Raw genomic sequence first — 18,653 nt, forward strand, 5'->3', positions numbered from 1 at the left:
GAACGTGGACCAATCACATATCGACAAAGATTTCTTCTCGCCAGCCATCACTGCACGTGGACCTATCACTCTGCAGTACTTGGAACGTAGAAGGCAGGCTCTATGTGTCAGCGCTCTCCTAGCGGAACAACGACTCGAGAGGATCCAATGAGATCACGCCGCGTTCTGGGCCCTATGGTGAGAACAAGCCGGTGATATAGCAAGGGAAAAATCAAGAAACCGTTATTAGTGTGGCTATGAAGAGATTTTCAGTCAATACATATAGCCAACAGTAAGAAGCATACAACGCAAATAATACGAGATTGGAAGTTTTAGCTTGTTGCAAGTTAAGTCGTGCTCTCATTTTGTTGATATTTTTGTGTAAATCAGCCTGCTTCAAAAAACTCAACTGCTGCCGGCTCGAGAAGGTAAGGGTCTGCTCTGTCACTCCTCTCATAAATGTGCCTAGCTAGCTAAGTCATTGTTTTTCCATTCTTTATCTACCTGCAAATACTGTTGTTCATAGGTTAATTGAAGCAGTTAGCGGTTATTTCCTAACAGCCTCATTTCAAATCAACTAACTAGGCTGGTTGAGATTTTAATTTAAGGTGTATAGTATTCTAGTTAACTATATGGCTTTTTTTACCTAACATAAGTTAGCTCGTTGAACCGGTTTCCAGAACCCAAGACTGCTTTGTTTTTTTTAATGCTCAAGGCATCACCTGTTCTGGGCGTCCATAGTAGTACGTCAGTACTCTATGATGGGACTAGAAGTTTCTACGCTCATGTATTTGAATAACGACGTGCTATATAGGCAATCAGCAAGCTAATGGCTATTTGCCACTTGAGACCTTTGCTAGGCTATATCCTTCATGAAGTGCCCTAGTCCGCAGCTAAAAAAAAGCAATACTTCAATATGTCACCATGCTTCCTGACTCCATCAGCACTTCAATTGACAGTCACAGAACTAATCTAGTCTGATTTGCTAAGTAGAATACTTTAAAAGGTACTGTACAATTCATGCCACGTGTCAAAGAAGTTCGTCGGTGGGATCAGGCCAATTAGATTGCGTGTTCAAGATCAAAGGGCATGCTACTGTACCTTGAATGCACCTGGACAAGCTGGCACCTTGAGTTTGGAAGTGTGATGTCTAAAGAACCTGATGAGGTGCTGAAGAGTAATGGCAGATAATTGTAATATTCTAAAAACTGTTCTTCCTACATCTGCACTGGTGTGGAAAGAGGGTATTATAGGGGAACGCAGTATGGTGTATGCCCACCAGGCATTTGCTTTTACCTCTCCTCCTGTTCAACAGTGCAGGTGAAGGAATGGACACTCGGACCGGAGGGATCTTGAGATGCAATCGATTAGGCATTCAGAAAGTATTCAGATCCCTTGATTTTCCCCCCCCCCCATTTTACTTTACAAGCCTTATTCTAAAATTGAATAAATTGTTTCCCCTCAATCTACACAATACCCAATAATGACATAGCAAAAACAGATTTAGAAATGTTGGTAAATGTATTAAACTGATCACATTTTACATAAGTATTCACACCCTTTACTCTGTACTTTGTCGAAGCACCTTTGGCAGCGATTACAGCCTCGAGTCTTGTTGTGGAGCGTCGCTGCACAGCTATTTTCAGGTCTCTCCAGAGATGTTCTATTGGGTCCAAGTATGGCCTCTGGCTAGGCCACTCAAGGACATTGAGACTTGTCCCGAAGTCACTCCTGCCTTGTCTTGGCTGTGCGCTTAGGGTCGTTGTCCTGATGGAAGTTGTATCTTTGCCCCACTCTGAGGTCCTGAGCTCTCTGGAGCAGGTTATAAATGATCTCTGCACTTTGCTTTGTTCATCTTTCCCTTGATCCTGACTAGCCTCCCAGTCCCTGCCGCTGATAAACATTGCCACAGCATGATGCTGCTACCACCACGCTTCACCGTATGGATGGTGCCAGGTTTCCTCCAGACGTGACGCTTGGCATTTAGGCCAAAGAGTTCAATCTTGGTTTTATCCGAACCAGAGAATCTTGTTTCTCATGGTCAGTCCTTTTGGTGCCTTTGACAGCCCACTTGGAGTTTGCCTAATGTGCCTTTTACTGAGTGGCTTCTGTCTGGCCACTCTACCAGAAAGCCCTGATTGGTGTTGTGCTGCAGAGATTGTTGTCATTCTGGAAGGTTCTCCCATCACCACAGAGGAACTCTAGAGCTCTGTCAGTGACCATTGAGTTCTTGGTCACATCCCTGACCAAGGCCCTTCTCCCCCGATTGCTCAGTTTGTCTGGGCAGCCAGCTCTAGGAAGAGTCTTGGTGGTTCCAAACTTATTCCATTTAAGAATGATGGATGCCACTGTTTGTGGACCTTCGATCTTAAAGTTTTTGGTACCCTTCCAGATCTGTGCCTCGACACAATCCTGTCTCAGAGCTCTACGGACAATTCCTTTGACATGGCTTGGTTTTTGCTCTGACATGCACTGTCAACTGTGGGACCTTATCTAGACAGGTGTGTGCCTTTTCAAATCATGTCCAATCAATTGAATTTACCACAGGTGGACTCCAATCAAGTTGTTAAACAGCTCAAGGATGATCAATGGAAATAGGATGCGCCTGAGCTCAATTTCAAGTCTCATAGCAAAGGGTTTGAATAGTTATGTAAATCAGGTATTTCTGTTTTTTAATTATAGGGTGTTGTGGAGAATGATAAGGGGAAAAATGTATTTAATATATTTTAGAATATAATAATAATAATAATAAAGGTCTGAATACTTTCACAAAGCACTGCATTTGCTTTGCTGCTTCTAGAGCATGTGGATGTGCTCACTATTTCCTTCCTGAAACAGCACACTTGCTTCCTATTTGCTTATATGCATTCAATAAAAAAATCTAACTTCTTGAGCATGTGTGACTGCACAGACTGGAAGGTTGTAGTAAAAAAACATATTTGATTCCCAAAGTTAACTTTTAAAATCAAGGACATTTGTAGCAAAGAGCTTTGTACATGTAGAAGAGAATATATCTTTGATAAATTCTTGGCGACTCAGGAATCTTGCTCCTTATGAGGTCTCACAATAGTGAACCAATTATTTATTCAGCACAGTTACCATGTCACCAGGGAGGCTGCTATTAGTGTTTGGAAATCAATGTCTTTGTTCTGCTTTGTGTGTACAGGTCACCATGAGGAGGAAGATGTTATGGGCTCTCTTCTGCCTTGTCCTGGCTCTGCTGCCTTCACAAACAGGTACTAACGCTACACATGGTTATTCCATCCAAGACACCTGCCTGCATCAAGCACTGGCAGATTTGCCTAACACCAAATGCAAATTTCAACACACATCTGAATGCCTCCATTTTGAGTGTGAGAAGAAAATGGACACATGCAGAGATTTTAGTTAATCTACTCTACTGTGTCACTTCACAATGTGATGCGCAGTCCATATTTGTACCTATTTACACAAGTTAATTTACTGATGCACAGGTGAACATTGATTTAATATCAACTGACGCAATGGACTTGTCAAATGTTTTGACATTATTTGCTCACATTGCCACCACACCACTGTAGCCAGTGAGAAACTATTGAAGCTAATCCTCTTTAGTATTGTCTCACCTAAAATGTGTAATCATCACTTTATTACAAAAGTACAGGTAATACAATAATCATACCCATTATTTTGTCCATACAGCCTCTGTAGCAGTCATGTCAGTTGACCTAGGCAGTGAGTGGATGAAAGTAGCGATAGTAAAACCTGGCGTGCCAATGGAGATTGCTTTAAACAAGTGAGTATTGCATTTATTTCTAACCATATCACCATGGGTTATTGACTTTGTGCTTTTAGATGGAAATCCCTACTCCATTTCATGTTTTTTTATGTATTCACAACTATTAACATCCATTATTGCTGATGTTTAATAAGCTAGCTATTGTTCCTTACAATGTATGTTAACATGGAAATAACTAAATGGGTCTGTGCCATCTTAACACATGCATGCCTCTGAAAAGTGTGGTGAACAAAATTGGGTAACTGAACAGTTGGGAGAGGGAACGAAGTGTCAGTTAATGATAAAATGCATTCTCAAAGCTTCATCATGTTTCAATGGACTCTCTTTTCCTTTGTGTGGCACAGGGAGTCCAGGAGGAAAACTCCAATAGCTGTGTGTTTGAAAGAAAACGAGCGACTTTTTGGAGACAGTGCATTAGGAGTGGTAAGGCACTTTGCCGTGGTGGAAAAAGTACCCAATTGTCATACTTGAGTAAAAGTAAAGATGCCTTAATAGAAAATTACTTCAGTAAAAGTGAGTCACCCAGTAAAATACTACTTCGGTAAAAGTATTTGGTTTTAAATATACTTAAGTATCAAAAGTTAATGTAATTGCAAAAATATACTTAAATGCAAAGTAGAAATAATTTCAAATTCCTTATATTAAGCAAACCAGACTGCGGCATTTTTTGTTTGTTTTTATTTCTGAATAGCCAGGGCTACTCTCCAACACTCAGACATCATTTACAAAGGTAACATGTGTGTTTAGTGAGGCCGCCTGATCAGAGGCAGTAGGGATGACGAGAGATCTTCTCTTGATAAGTGCGTGAATTGGACCATTTTCCTGTCCTGCTAAGCATTCAAAATGTAACAAGTACTTATGGGTTTGGGGGACAATGTATGGAATAAAAAGTGCATTTATTTTTTAAAGAATGTAGTAAAGTAAAAGTTGTCAAAAATATAGTAGTAAAAATCTAATAATAAAGTACAGATAACCCAAAAAACAACTTAAGTAATACTTTAAAGTATTTTTTATTAAGTACATTTCACCACTGGCCCTTTGTCATAGGAACCTACCAGGTCACACATTTTAAAATGTCTATCATACAGTTAGTACTCTGTATTCCCCTCTGGGGATCAATACAGTTCATTATTTAATATCTACACTGACATTGATTTGGATTTCTCTTTCATCCGCAGTCTGTGAAGAACCCCAAATTTGTCTATAGGCATCTTCAGAGCCTCCTGGGCAAGAAGCACGACAACCCACAGGTGGCGTTCTACCAGAAACGTTTCTCCGAGCACCAACTGGTGAAAGATGCGAGTCGGGGCACAGTTGTCTTTAGAAACTCAGAGTAAGTCTTATCTGATTTCCTATTATTGGTTCCCTTTTTCTTTCGTTTTAGCAGCAGATTGAGCCAAGTGATTCATTGTGGAAGTACTTTTGAAGAGTACAAATAATACTCAAGTCATTGGTGAGGGGCAAAATGCTTACCCGAACACTTATCAGTTATTAGTGTACGACGTTCCTTTGCATACTGCCTAAATTACACATTACACAGCCTGTGACAATGTTATTGATCCAGTATGTCTTATGCTGTAGTTGTGGATAAGAGTGCTTGGTTCTAATGCCCGCTCTCTGTTTTCCTACAGAGAAATGCAGTACTCTCCAGAGGAGCTCCTGGGCATGGTTTTGAACTATTCACGTGGACTGGCTCAGGACTTTGCAGGTTTGTATGTTCACTAGTACTTTGCAGGTTTGTATGTTCACTAGTAGTATGGGGAAAAGGTTTTCTCATTCAACATTTTATGTGTTGTATAATTATTTTGAAGCCCCGCCTGACTGAATGTATTTTACTCTCGCTAACAGAGCAGCCCATCAAAGATGCAGTGATCACCGTCCCAGCCTTTTTCAATCAGGCAGAGCGCAGGGCGGTCCTGCAGGCCGCACAGATGGCAGGTGTTAAGGTTCTTCAGCTCATCAACGACAACACGGCGGTGGCGCTCAACTACGGTGTCTTCAGGAGGAAAGACATCAACAGCACAGCTCAGGTGCACTATCTAGGCTGCTTTTCCATTTGTATTTTTTTATTTTATTGAACTAGGTTGGTATATTCAGAACCAACTGGTAACTTTTTGAGTTGCGCTTCATAAGTTGCTTCGTGTGTAAGCAAAGTTGCTTAAGATGTCGCTTTCAACCTGTAACCTATAATTGCATTAAAGTTGCTTTGTGTAACCCTAGTCTTATAGTCATGCCTGTTGTCTCCCTCTACAGAACATGATGTTCTATGACATGGGTTCAGGCAGCACGACTGCAACCATCGTCACATACCAGACAGTCAAGACCAAAGATTCGGGCACCCAGCCACAGCTCCAGATCCGAGGAGTAGGGTGAGACGAAAGGGCCTGTATACACACACACACAGGATGTTGGGGAAAGCACACACCTTAACCTCTACTCTGATCTATATAAAGTAATAGTTTTTGTATTTGTGTTTTAAATGACTTATGGTGGAGCTATGACAAGCACATTTCTCAAATGTTCCAAACCTAGCAGATGTTCTCCATCTCTGGCCAGGTTTGACCGCTCTCTGGGGGGCTTTGAGATGGATCTGCGGCTGCGGGACCACCTAGCCAAGCTGTTCAACGAGCAGAAGAAGACCAAGAAGGACGTGAGAGAGAACCACCGTGCCATGGCCAAGCTACTCAAGGAGGCCCAGAGACTCAAGACGGTGCTGAGCGCCAACGCCGAATTCATGGCACAGGTGAAGGGACATGCTGCTCTGTCAGTTTCATTGTCACCCATAGCGCTGTACTGTAGTTGTGTAATACTGTACATCTAAACTAAATGTTCTCACTCTTGCTGTATGATGTTCAGGTGGAGGGGCTTCTAGATGAAATGGACTTCAAGGCCAAGGTGACCCGTGTGGAGTTTGAGGCCCTGTGTGCTGACCTGTTTGAGAGGGTGCCTGGACCCGCACAGGAGGCCCTTAGCTCTGCAGAGATGTCCCTGGTGAGTCACCATAGTTTGTTTTTATTCATTATTAACTAAATGGACTGAAACAGGAAGGGACTCCTGTTGCAAAACGTTTTTTTTTAAATCCCATTGCGTGTCCTAATGAACATTTGATCTTATTGATCAATCACTATAACTTTATCTACCTCTTGGGGGAAACTGACTTTTATGCATAAACAATGATGTAGACAAAAGCATAATTTGACCCATAAAATTGCAAGTATCAAAAAGATCACTGTAGTTTCCCAATCCCCTGGGTCTGTGGACTGGCTACGCTCCTTTAGGATTTTAAGAGAATACATTATCCAATCACAATTGCATACTAGGGTCCAGGGCTCCAGACTGCAACCCTTTGACTTGGCTGTGCCAGTTAAAAAAATATTGGTTACACTGGTGTGATCTGCACATGGTCACCTCAATCAAAACATCTTATTTTTGGGGGCAGATAAAACCATGAATTTGTTCAACAGTAAAGGGCATTCTCCTCATGATTTCTGTAATAGAAGTGGCTGTGCTGCCGCTGTGCCTGCCTGTTTCGCTGGGGCCGGCTGGTGTAACGAGCAAGCATCTCAAACTTTCTCTTCCTACTCGTGTGCCCCTTCGTGAATGTTACATTTCGAAATGAAATTGCGTGGACCAATCACAACTTTGGAAGCAACTTGTTGTCCATATTAAAGAGAGGAGGGTCTCCGCTTTCTGTAGAATCATTTATTCCTTAACAATCACTATTGAGCTCAAAGCACACGGTTTTATAATCACGATATCTCATATGGCTTTGAAATATGGAGCCTGCGAATTTGCGCATCAACTACCGCGAGTGCACTAGTCCTTTTTAGGACATTACATTTACTGTTATATGAATACGTGGCTACTAGCAGTAGGGGTTATATTTAGTTAGAGATCTAGCTGTGTTTTTAGTTTAGTTGAATGAGGCCTATATATATATATATATATATATATATATATATATATATATATATATATATATATATATAATATTGATGCACATATTTGAGGAAGGAAAATTCATCTCTATTGAACTGAAAAATTCTGGCACCCTATTTTGACAGTAAAATAGTCAAGTCTACCAAAAATTCATGACAATCACTGGAAAGGGGGATACCTAGTCAGTTGTACAACTGAAATGTGTCTTCTGCATTTAACCCAACCCCTCTGATTCAGAGGTGTGGGGGGCTGGATTAGGTTGCATATCAAAGTATTTAGAATCATGCGTTCCTGCTTGGACATGTTAGCTATAACAACTTATTTGTATATCTCAGTAGTCTAATACACTTAAGGCATTGTGAATGATTTTTAAATTGACTTTATAAGATGACTCAAGTGTATTCTATTGTGTGACGCTGCTGAAAAAAATTGTTTTGTTCCACGAAATCATGGGCTGGTGCCACCAACTAAAAAAAGTGCCGCCAGGGGGAAATGTTAGTCTGGAGCCCTTAAAATCAAAAACTGAAGTAGGAGAGTTGATGTATGTGTGACTAAAAAGTTGCACTTTGATATGAAATTCCCATTTATTGTGGTGGAATGTTCAATGGAACAATAATGTTAAACTCTGACATGTTGCAGCATGACAAGCCTTCAGGGATTTATAGATTGAACGAACACATGTTTTATGTTAATGTTTGTTTATTTGCAAATACTGTTTGTATATCTTACAACATTGTCTTCTAACAGGATGAGATTGAGCAGGTGATCCTGGTGGGGGGCTCCACCCGAGTGCCTAAGGTGCAGGAGGTGCTGCTCAAAGCCGTTGGGAAGTAAGTATGTCTAGTGCTCTTGCGGTGACCGTATTACCACCACACCGGCGGTCACGAGTCATGAGGGCAGTCAAATTCCACATGACTGTTTAGTCACGGTAATTAGGCTTCTCCAAGCTCTGCTGCTGCTGCTGGTTATTAGTAGCCTACCAAACTTGCTAACTGCCTGGTACTCATGCACAAAGTAGATGTCCTAACCGACTTGCCAAAACTATAGTTTGTTAACAAGAAATTTGTGGAGTGGTTGAAAAATGAGTTTTAGTGACTCCAACCTAAGTGTATGTAAACTTCCGACTTCAACTGTATGTGCATAGATGACATGTATTTTTTCCCGCTGCCCCTATTTCGATGCAGGTGCATAATGGTCCATTCTAAATCAAAACAAATGTCATATATTATTTAGTGTATGTAAAGACAAGATTGAATAAAGAAAAGTCTGATAGGTTACAATAGTGATGGTATACAGTTGAAGTCGGAAGTTTACATACACTTAGGTTAGTCATTAAAACTAGTTTTTCAACCACTCCACAAATTTCTTGTTAACAAACTATAGTTTTGGCAAGTCGGTTAGGACATCTACTTTGTGCATGACACAAGTAATTTTTCCAACAATTGTTTAGACAGATTATTTCACGTATAATTCACTGTATCACAATTCCAGTGGGTCAGAAGTTTACATACATTAAGTTGACTGTGCCTTTAAACAGCTTGGAAAATTCCAGAACATGATGTCATGGCTTTAGAAGCTTCTGATAGGCTAATTGGCATTTGACTCAATTGCAGGAGTACCTGTGGATGTATTTCAAGGCCTAGCTTCAAACTCAGTGCGTCTTTGCTTGACATCATGGGAAAATCAAAAGAAATCAGCCAAGACCTCAGAAAATAAATTGTAGACCTCCACAAGTCTGGTTCATCCTTGGGAGCAATTTCCAAATGCCTGAAGGTACCATGTTCATCTGTACAAACAATAGTACACAAGTATAAACACCATAGGACCACTCAGCCGTCATCTCGCTCAGGAAGGAGACGCGTTCTGTCTCCGCGAGATGAACGTACTTTGGTGCAAATCAATCCCAGAACAACAGCAAAGGACCTTGTGAAGATGCTGGAGAAAACCGGTACAAAACGAGTCCTTTATCGACATAACCTGAAAGGCCGCTCAGCCAGACTACGGTTTGCAACTGCACATGGGGACAAAGATTGTACTTTTTGGAGAGATGTCCTAAAAAAATAGAACTGTTTGGCCATAATGACCATCGTTATATTTGGAGGAAAAAGGGGTAGGCTTGCAAGCCGAAGAACACCATCCCAACCGTGAAGCGGTTAATTAAAATGTGTTTTGTTAATTAACGGTCAATTACCATGAGACTGACCGTTATTTGCTTGACAATCACCAGCTGGTGAAATTTTGTGACCGCCAAAGCCCTAAGTATGTCAAGTTTTTCACTCAACACGTCAATACCTGAGTCTGTGTACTACAGGACAAACAAACTTGAGGGACTTAGAATGCTCCCTATTGTCCAGGGTTTGGGCTGAAGGGTATTCTATTCAAAACAATACTCTAGACAAGGGAACACAATAGAAGTGTTTCACCCACAGATACTACAACGATTATAGATACTATCTAACTGTAGAATGTAACTTACATGTTGGCAACGCTCCACCTGGGATGAAAAGGCTTAAAGGGATAGTTGAATCCCAAATCAAACTTTGACAGATGTTTTCAGACCTGAAAAGCAATCTAATTTGAAGATTAGTTCACGTACGCTAGATATGCCTTACATCCACAAAATTTGACTGCTTTTGAGTTATGACAATGTCTCTGGCCAACCTTGTTTTTGAAGTGATTTATCACTTTGAATAAACAAGATATCTGCATGACATTGACCACTTTGTGTGTGTGTGTGTGTGTGTGTGTGTAGAGAGGAGCTGGGAAAGAACATCAATGCAGACGAGGCTGCAGCTATGGGTGCTGTGTACCAGGCCGCTGCCCTCAGCAAGGCCTTCAAAGTCAAACCCTTCCTGGTCAGGGAGGCAGCTGTTTTCCCCATCCAGGTAACACAGCTCATTCTTTAACGTTGAACCCCACCCCTTTTTTAAAAATAATGCCATTACCATCCATCCATTCCTTTTAGAGGAGCCGAAACCCCAAAAGTTGTCTATTGTCAAGCCTCCCGAGTGGCACAGCGGTCTAAGGCACTGCATCGCTGTGCTAGCTGTGTCACTACAGATCCTGGTCTGATACCAGGCTGCGTCGCATGCGACCGGGAGACAACACACAATTTGGCCCAGCCTCGTCCGGGATAGGTGAGGGTTTGGCCGGTTGGGATGTCCTTGTCCCATTGCGCTCTAGCGACTCCTTGTGGCGGCCAGGCGCATGCAATCGGACTTTGGTCGCCAGCTGTACGCCGTTTCCTCCAACACATTGGTGTGGCTGGCTTTCGGGTTAAGCGTGCATTGTGTCAAGAAGCAGTGCGGCTTGGCGGGGTCGTGTTTCGGAAGACGCAGGCTCTCAACCTTCGCCTCTCCCGAGTCCATACGGGAGTTGCAGCGATGGGACAAGACAGTAACTACCACTTGGATATTGCAAAATTGGGGAGTAAAAGGGGTATAAAAAAAATCTTTACAAATGGTTAAGATGGGTACACATCCCACGCCATCAGTTATGTAAGTTCAGCTATATACCTCAACCCAAAATGAATGGAAAAGCTTAGCACCACAACTCATTATCATACAGTGCTTATCTTTTCACTCATCTCTCATTTTCCAGGTGGAGTTCACCAGGGAGACAGAGGATGAGGATGGCTCCAGGAGCCTGAAACACAACAAGCGTATCCTGTTCCAGAGGATGGCCCCCTACCCCCAGCGCAAGGTCATCACCTTCAACCGCTACACTGATGACTTTGCCTTTGACATCAATTATGGAGACCTCAGCTTCTTGGGCCAAAATGACCTCAGGTGAGCACCTCCCCAATTAAAAATGGGTTTAATTGGTAGGAACTTAGGGCCGGTTTCCTGGACACAGATTAACCTAGGCCTGGACTTAAAACCATGCTCAATGGAGAACCTATTATTTATTTCCCCAAGACTTGGTTTAATCTGTGTCTAGGAAACTGGTACATAGACTTAACCCAATCTGTGAAACAACACGGCAAAACAGTAGAGATGTAACGATTCACTGATGCGTATCAGAATCGGGTTTAAATGTTTAAGATACGAGTGCATTGGTCCACGGGAGCACAAACCGATCCAAATGTAGCATGAATCAGTCCGAAAATCTATTGTTTAAGCCTCCCTCGGTGCCTTCTGTGGTGAAGGGTCAGCTAGAGAAAGAACAGAGCGCAGGTGTCGTTGATTTTCTCTGGTTGCGCCTGATTGGATCAGGGTGATGTCAATCACAACACTGCAGAACCTCTCCCAAGGACAATTCTGGAAAATTAAGGGTATACTATACTGTAACAGCATTAGTTTGCCATTGGCTATAGCCCTATTAGAATTGGCCTAAGGGGACAAATACAGTTTTGAATTGTAACAGAAGTCAAATAAACAGCCATAACACAACCTTATGTTGCATCTGATTTGAAATGTCCACCTCGCTTTCTTTTCCTTCCCTCCGCCAGTGTGTTTGGCTCTCTCAACCTGACCACAGTGCAGCTGTCTGGGGTGAGCAGCAGCTTCCAGAAGCACATGGATGCTGAGTCCAAGGGCATCAAGGCCCACTTCAACATGGATGAGAGTGGCATGCTCCTCCTGGACCGAGTCAGTACCATAGAATTACTTATAGAATGTGAATGATGTGATCTCTATGGTCAGTGCACCCCTCTGATGCTTATGGAGCTCCTCTCTGGAAGTACAATAAAATCTCAGATACAAAACTTATCAGACATTTAACTTTTTTAAAGATGGTTGCAAAATACATGTAAATAATATGCATTTCATTTTTTCTTTTAACGGTTTGAGGATTTTGTAAGTACATGTAAAAAGTTAAAATTACTTTTTTTAAATGTAAAACCTACATCGTGTTTGTATCTCTGAGATCTGTAATACTTATCTACCAACATAAACCCAATTTCAAATTGGCTTGGTTTGAAGTCACTGAGTTGATTTGGACATGAAAATGTGCACTATTGAACTCCATTGTTTTGGGGTAATCAATGCTAACATTAGCATGTGGTGGTTTTAGCTATGCAAGCCTCATCGTAGGTTAGGAGGTGTTGACTCTTGGTCCATACACAAGGTCAGAAAGCAATGAACATATGATTTTATTTTGGTGACCTATCGCTTTAACTAATAGTTTTTTTTATTTTTAGGTGGAGTCTGTCTTTGAGACCATTGTGGAGGAGAAGGATGAGGAATCAACTCTGACAAGTGGGTTTTACGTAATCAATTGACATCTGATTTCCCCCCCCCCCCCCCCCCCATTAGTCAGTCATAGTCTCTTTCATGTCTGAATTCTGGCTCTTTTGATTTTTCAGAACTAGGAAATACCATTTCCAGCCTGTTTGGAGGGGGATCCTCAGAGCCCAACGCAAATGTGACGGAACCAGTTCAGGTAATCCTCTCCTCAGTCCCCATCCTAATGTAACATGCTCCAGAGTTCCTCTCCTTCACACTAGTTCATGGCTGTCTAACTCTCCCTGCCTCTCCCCTATTGTTTCTGTGCCCAGGATGAGGAGGAGGTTCATTCAGAGCCTGGGAAGGAGCAGGGCCAGAAGGAGGAGGTTGCTCCTCAGGAAGAGAAGCAGGAGCCTGGGGAGAAACAGGAGGAGGAGGTCCCAACCCAAGAGAAGACTAAGGGAGAGGCATTGGACAGCAAGGCTGACCCTCAGGTAAGCACTCGGCTCAGTTGGATTCCACATGAACACCCGGGACACTCAGCCCTGGGGTGTTATTCAGTGCTTTCGTGTTTAATGAACATTTCGAAACTTAACAATTTGTATGGAGCATTTGGTTACAGGATGTTGTCAGTAAAGCATATACCTCACATGAATGAGTTTTACCTCGTTCTCTGTTTGAATTGGACATTAAATAACTAAGTGTCATTACCATTATGTAAATGAATCATTTTTCTCTGAAAAGGAGGGAGGAAAAAATGGAGTGGAGAAGGAGGCGGCGGAGGAGAAGGAGGCGGCGTCGGAGGAGAAGGAGGCGGCGTCGGAGGAGAAGGAGGCGGCGTCGGAGGAGAAGGAGGCGGCGTCGGAGGAGAAGGAGGCGGCGTCGGAGGAGAAGGAGGCGGCGTCGGAGGAGAAGGAGGCGGCGTCGGAGAAGAAAGCCAAGCCTCAGAAGAGAACCAAGTTCTCTGAGGATGTCTCAGTGGAGCTCCAAGTGAACGACATCCTTAACCCTAGCTTGGAAGCTATCGCCTCCTCAAACAAGAAGTATGTTGCGCTATCTTTCCTTCTGACATTTTAGGAGCCTTCAAATGTGCAGGGTGGGGAAGTTAAACATTGAAAAATCAATCTATAATGATATTCATGTAGCATCCTGACTTGGTTCAAAACCTAGCAACTTCGCCAGAGGTTTTGGATCTCTTGGTGTAATGGTTAAGTTGTTTGACAGACTCATAGATCCAGGTTCGAGCCCCAGCAACCTCCAAATTCGCTGCAATGTTTTTGATTTCCTCTTGACCTGACAGGCTCCAAGACCTGACTGATAGAGACCTGGAGAAGCAGGAGAGGGAGAAGACCCTGAACAGCCTTGAGGCATTCATTTTTGAGACCCAGGTTAGAACAGCACAACACCAGTATGCCCCCCCCCCAATAGGTGTGTGTATATAACCCACTTCTTGCAGCTGTCTAATTCTGTTAACAGAATTTATAACGGTTGAAGATAAATGATTAAATAACTTAACCATTAGGGATTAGAGGTTATGTAGCATAGACAAGGAGTAATTAAAGCTGATAAACATAAGTCCAAATAGGTTGGACTGGGGAAGAGAGGAATGTATGTGTGTGCCGAAAGAAAGCAAAGAGAATCCTTAACCTATGTTTGAACCGACCCGGCTATAACTCTGGGGAGATAAGATGGGACGGGGAGAACCCCTCCAGGTTTCCCTTATCTTGGGGGTGGAATGGGAACTGTCAGTTGTGTAGTGATAAACTGTGGTGAGAATGGTAGAAAAGTAGATAGGATAGCTCTCCTCCTGTTAGTGTGTATGTATGTGCGTAGGTTAAGAGAATGTTATAAGAGGAACATCTTTGTATATGCACAGGAGAGCTCTCGCAAATAAACTTGGATTTGATCAATTGTGAGCTGGGAATTCTGTCTTTCATTTAAAACCAGAACTTTACAACCTCTGGGTTACAGACCGATTTAAGATAATTGAAATTTATGAACATTGATTACAAAATTCTATAACAAATCCCCCCCCTCCCCTTTTCCTCTCCTTCCTCCTAAGGACAAGATGTACCAGGAGGAGTACCAGGCGGTGGTGTCAGAGGAGGAGAAGGAGGCCATCACGACCAAGCTGAGCGAGGCGTCGGCCTGGATGGATGAGGATGGCTACTCTGCAGTCACCAAGGAGCTGCGGGAAAAGCTGCAGGAGCTCAGGAAACTGTGCAAGGCCATGTTCTTCCGTGTGGAGGAGCGCAGGAAGTGGCCCGACCACCTGGCTGCCTTGGAGAGCATGCTCAACCACTCCAGCTTCTTCCTCAGGTGGGTCCCGACAGCTCTAGGATCAGCTTCCCCAATCCTAACCTTAACCATTAGTAGGGAAAATGCTAAACGGATTTTACCGGTTAAGTTGACTGGGAACACATTCTCTTTTACAGAAACGACCTGGGGGGGGGGAGAGTTACAGGGGAAGGGGATGAATGAGCCAATTTGGAAGCTGTAGATTAGGTGGCCATGATGGTATGAGGGCCAGATTGGGAATTTACCCAGGACACTGGGGTTAACACCCCTACGATAACTGCCATTGGATCATTAGTGACCCCAGAGAATCGGGACACCCGTTTTAAACATTCCATCCTAAAGATGGCACCCGTCCCTTTCACGGCCCTGGGATCTCCTTAGAACCCCCCCCACTAACGCCATTTCCAGCAGCATCAGGTCTCCCATCCAGGGAGCGACCAAAACCAACCCTGCTTAGCTTCAGAGGTGACATTTACAATGCATACATTTGACATGTTTTTTTCCTCAAGGAGCGTCAAACTAACACCAGAAGATGACCAAATCTTCACCGAAGTGGAGCTGAAGACGTTAGACAGAGTCATCAACGAGACCATTGTATGTAGTGATTCATAAACTTCTATTTGTTTTACTCATTGATATCTTTGCCAGATTTTGTTTTGATGGACCATTACCCCAGGAATTCAAAATTACTCAAATATGAGACGACGTGGTTCACATGGTTATTGTCCCTCGTTTGTCATCAATGTGGAACAAAGAAACAACTTTTTATTATTATTTGTTCATTTTTAACCCCCAACACCTCCCCCTCTTCTACAGACGTGGAAGAACGACACGGTGGCCGAGCAGGAGAAGCGTTCTCCCACAGAGCGGCCCGTGCTGCTGGCCAAAGACATAGAGTCCAAGCTGTCTCTGCTGGACCGCGAGGTCCACTACCTGCTGAACAAGGCCAAGTTTGCCAAGCCCAGGGCCAAGGCCAAGGCCAACAGCACCGCCTCGGAGAGCAGCAGCAAGGCCAACCGCAGCAAAACAGAGGAGAAAGTCATACCTCCCAAGGAGGAGACTAAAGACAAAGGTCAGAGAGAGGGGGGAAAACCCAACACATTTCTGTTATGGCTTTATATATAGGGAGGGTCATGTTCAACAGGCCACACCTTAGCAAAATGCTTTGAAACAGAAAATCATGTAATTTGCCACGGAAGTGCTTCACATGACGTGTGCAATAACTTGTCAAAGATCCCTTTTTGACAAAAATATAATCACCGATCAGACCCATCTTTTCATTGGTGGGATTTGTTTTCATTTGACAGAAGCCACTAAGGTGGTGCAGCCAGGAGAGGAACCACCCACCAAAGAGCCCACTGGACAGAACACACACTCGTCCAGCCAATCGCAGCCTAAAGATGAAACTGCAAGTACAGGTACGTCTGCCAAAGCAACTATCCTTTTGCATGTGCAAATTGGCAACCAGTTGTCTTACAATTTCTCGCTACACAAGTGGGAATCTTATGGAAAGGAATAGAATTTGGCATTCCATTCAAGGTGGAGCAACTATGATGGGGTCAAACCTTTTAAAAGTAATATGCTGTGCTGTTATATAGTAGAGTATAATATTGTATTCCTCTCCATTTTCAGAATCAACAGAGAAAGACCCGTCAGAAAAGCATGTAGGGGATGAGTTATAACAGCTGGAACTGAGAAGATTTAATTGTATTTATTGACAATGTTTAATTGTTCAAGTTTCCTCAATTTTTGTTTTTAGGGGGGGGTTGTTTTTCCACCCATATGTTGAAAACCAGAAAGACATTGGATCAGCTCAGACACCTTGAGCTGTCTTAATCCCCCCTCCTTTATCAATTTCTGTTGATCTTCATGCCCCTTGGCCGCTATACATCTCTCCTCTCACTGACATGGTGAGCAAGGAGCACTTACGAAGTCTGGAATAACCAGCGAATGAACTGAACCCAAGACCTACTTTTCTGCCCCCTTTTCTGCCCTTCTACTTTTCTGCCCTTAAGGTTTAGGCATACTTTCCTGCATGCAAACAACCTTATTTTGACCACTGTATAATTTCCCTGCATAGAACAAGTACCTGATACAAAATGTTTTGTTTTGGAAGGACCAATAATAACAGGACTCAATGTTTCCTCCCCTGCAAAATTCAGCTTTTGTCGCATTCTGTGATCAAAAAAGGTTGTGACTTTTCCTCTCAAGCACGGTTATCCTCAGATCTTCTGTGGTTTCTTCAGGCAAATCTTGCTTTCATTCACTTTTAATGTGTGCTCTGTCTGTTTGAGAAAGATCTCATTGGGATTGAACTAGCTAATATATACACCTCTTGGCAAATGGAATGGTGTGTTTCAGTTGTCTTTGAATATTGAATTCCTCGCTTAATGCCTTGTATTGTCGCTGAGAAAATGCAAAACAATCGTGGTGTGTGTATTCCGTACACCATGAGGAAAATTATCGTCAAAATATGATTGACATTGACAACCATCCACTGTGTTCATGTGTAAAATCCATATTTTATGTTTTTCAGAAACCTCTCTCCATGTTCTAATTAGCATTGTTCTTTCTGAAAATGCATAAGTGACTTAGGGTGAGGGGGAAAAAACATGTTACATTGAATGACAGTTATCTTTTGATATGCAATACTTATGTGCAGTCTATAAATTGTACTCAATACAGATAGTTCAGTAAACTTACTTCAATCACCAAGGGGCTGCCATGGGCTATGTTCAATAGGCGGAAAACATTGTTGCAATGGCACATGACCATATTCCGTTGCATAACGTTTTGTTACGATATGCCCTACTGAACACTACCCTGGTGTTTGTGTATGGATGCCAGTATGAATTTGAGGACTACTCGACTGTGTTGCACTGCCTGAAAAAATAAGCAGATAATATTGTCCATGTTTCAAGCTGCTTGAACTTCTGGCAGCGGAGTCCCACTGGGTAAATCAACATTTCCACTTAATTTCAATGAAATTATGTTGAACCAATGTGGAATAGACGTTGAATTGAGATCTGTACCCAGTGGGGTGATTTCTGCTCTTTGCGTCACCTCGGATGGTTTGTGGGGGGGAATAAACGGGAAGGGAGATGCCAGCGTTTTTGTTTCTTAACTTTGAATTCATGTTTTTTAAGACGGGGTGTTTTTTTGTTTGTTTTTTACTGAAATGATGGATGGATTAACAGTGGCATGTGTATTTATTCCCTCAATCCATGTCTTTAAAAAATAAAGTGTCTTCAAATACACATTCAACGGTACTATTGTAACTTTGGGCTAGGGTCCATTCTGTAATCAGGTAATGGTTTCGCTCCAATTCATTGAGTTTAAATTCCAGAACGGCCTGTTTGAATGTGTAATTGTCTGGTAGTCTGAGGCTAGAGAACTTCAAGGGCAGCAGGACAGATTATGAAACATCATGGAAAAACAGGCCATTTTTATTATATTTTACTTTTAAAAACTTTATCGAGTGTGGTTTTATACAC

The 18,653-nt window shown here is 42.6% G+C and overlaps 1 protein-coding gene across 1 annotated transcript; it reads left to right on the top strand.

Annotated features, from left to right (window-relative positions):
* Nucleotides 1-85: 85 nt before the first annotated feature.
* On the top strand, nt 86-18,423 carry LOC120056974 (hypoxia up-regulated protein 1-like). Its single transcript, XM_039005303.1, has 24 exons — nt 86-407; nt 3,146-3,215; nt 3,661-3,754; nt 4,102-4,180; nt 4,936-5,090; nt 5,389-5,465; nt 5,606-5,787; nt 6,011-6,126; nt 6,314-6,500; nt 6,614-6,748; nt 8,444-8,526; nt 10,449-10,581; nt 11,297-11,484; nt 12,147-12,285; nt 12,837-12,894; nt 13,002-13,078; nt 13,194-13,355; nt 13,606-13,904; nt 14,162-14,249; nt 14,924-15,180; nt 15,669-15,753; nt 15,976-16,231; nt 16,467-16,577; nt 16,792-18,423. Exons 2-24 carry the CDS (start codon nt 3,152-3,154, stop codon nt 16,839-16,841), a joined length of 3,075 nt encoding a protein of 1,024 aa, XP_038861231.1. The 5' UTR covers nt 86-407; nt 3,146-3,151; the 3' UTR covers nt 16,842-18,423.
* Nucleotides 18,424-18,653: the final 230 nt, after the last annotated feature.

Source organism: Salvelinus namaycush, chromosome 12, assembly GCF_016432855.1.
Source record: "Salvelinus namaycush isolate Seneca chromosome 12, SaNama_1.0, whole genome shotgun sequence".
NCBI classification, from domain to species: domain Eukaryota; kingdom Metazoa; phylum Chordata; class Actinopteri; order Salmoniformes; family Salmonidae; genus Salvelinus; species Salvelinus namaycush.

What these genes read in the sequence shown, in the direction of transcription:
- LOC120056974 (XM_039005303.1), top strand. Translation starts at nt 3,152, where the DNA reads ATGAGGAGGAAGATGTTATGGGCTCTCTTCTGCCTTGTCCTGGCTCTG. An exon ending in TTGGGCCAAAATGACCTCAG is followed by an intron (nt 11,485 to 12,146) that starts GTGAGCACCTCC and finishes TCCCTCCGCCAG; the next exon opens with TGTGTTTGGCTCTCTCAACC. An exon ending in ATCGCCTCCTCAAACAAGAA is followed by an intron (nt 13,905 to 14,161) that starts GTATGTTGCGCT and finishes TTGACCTGACAG; the next exon opens with GCTCCAAGACCTGACTGATA.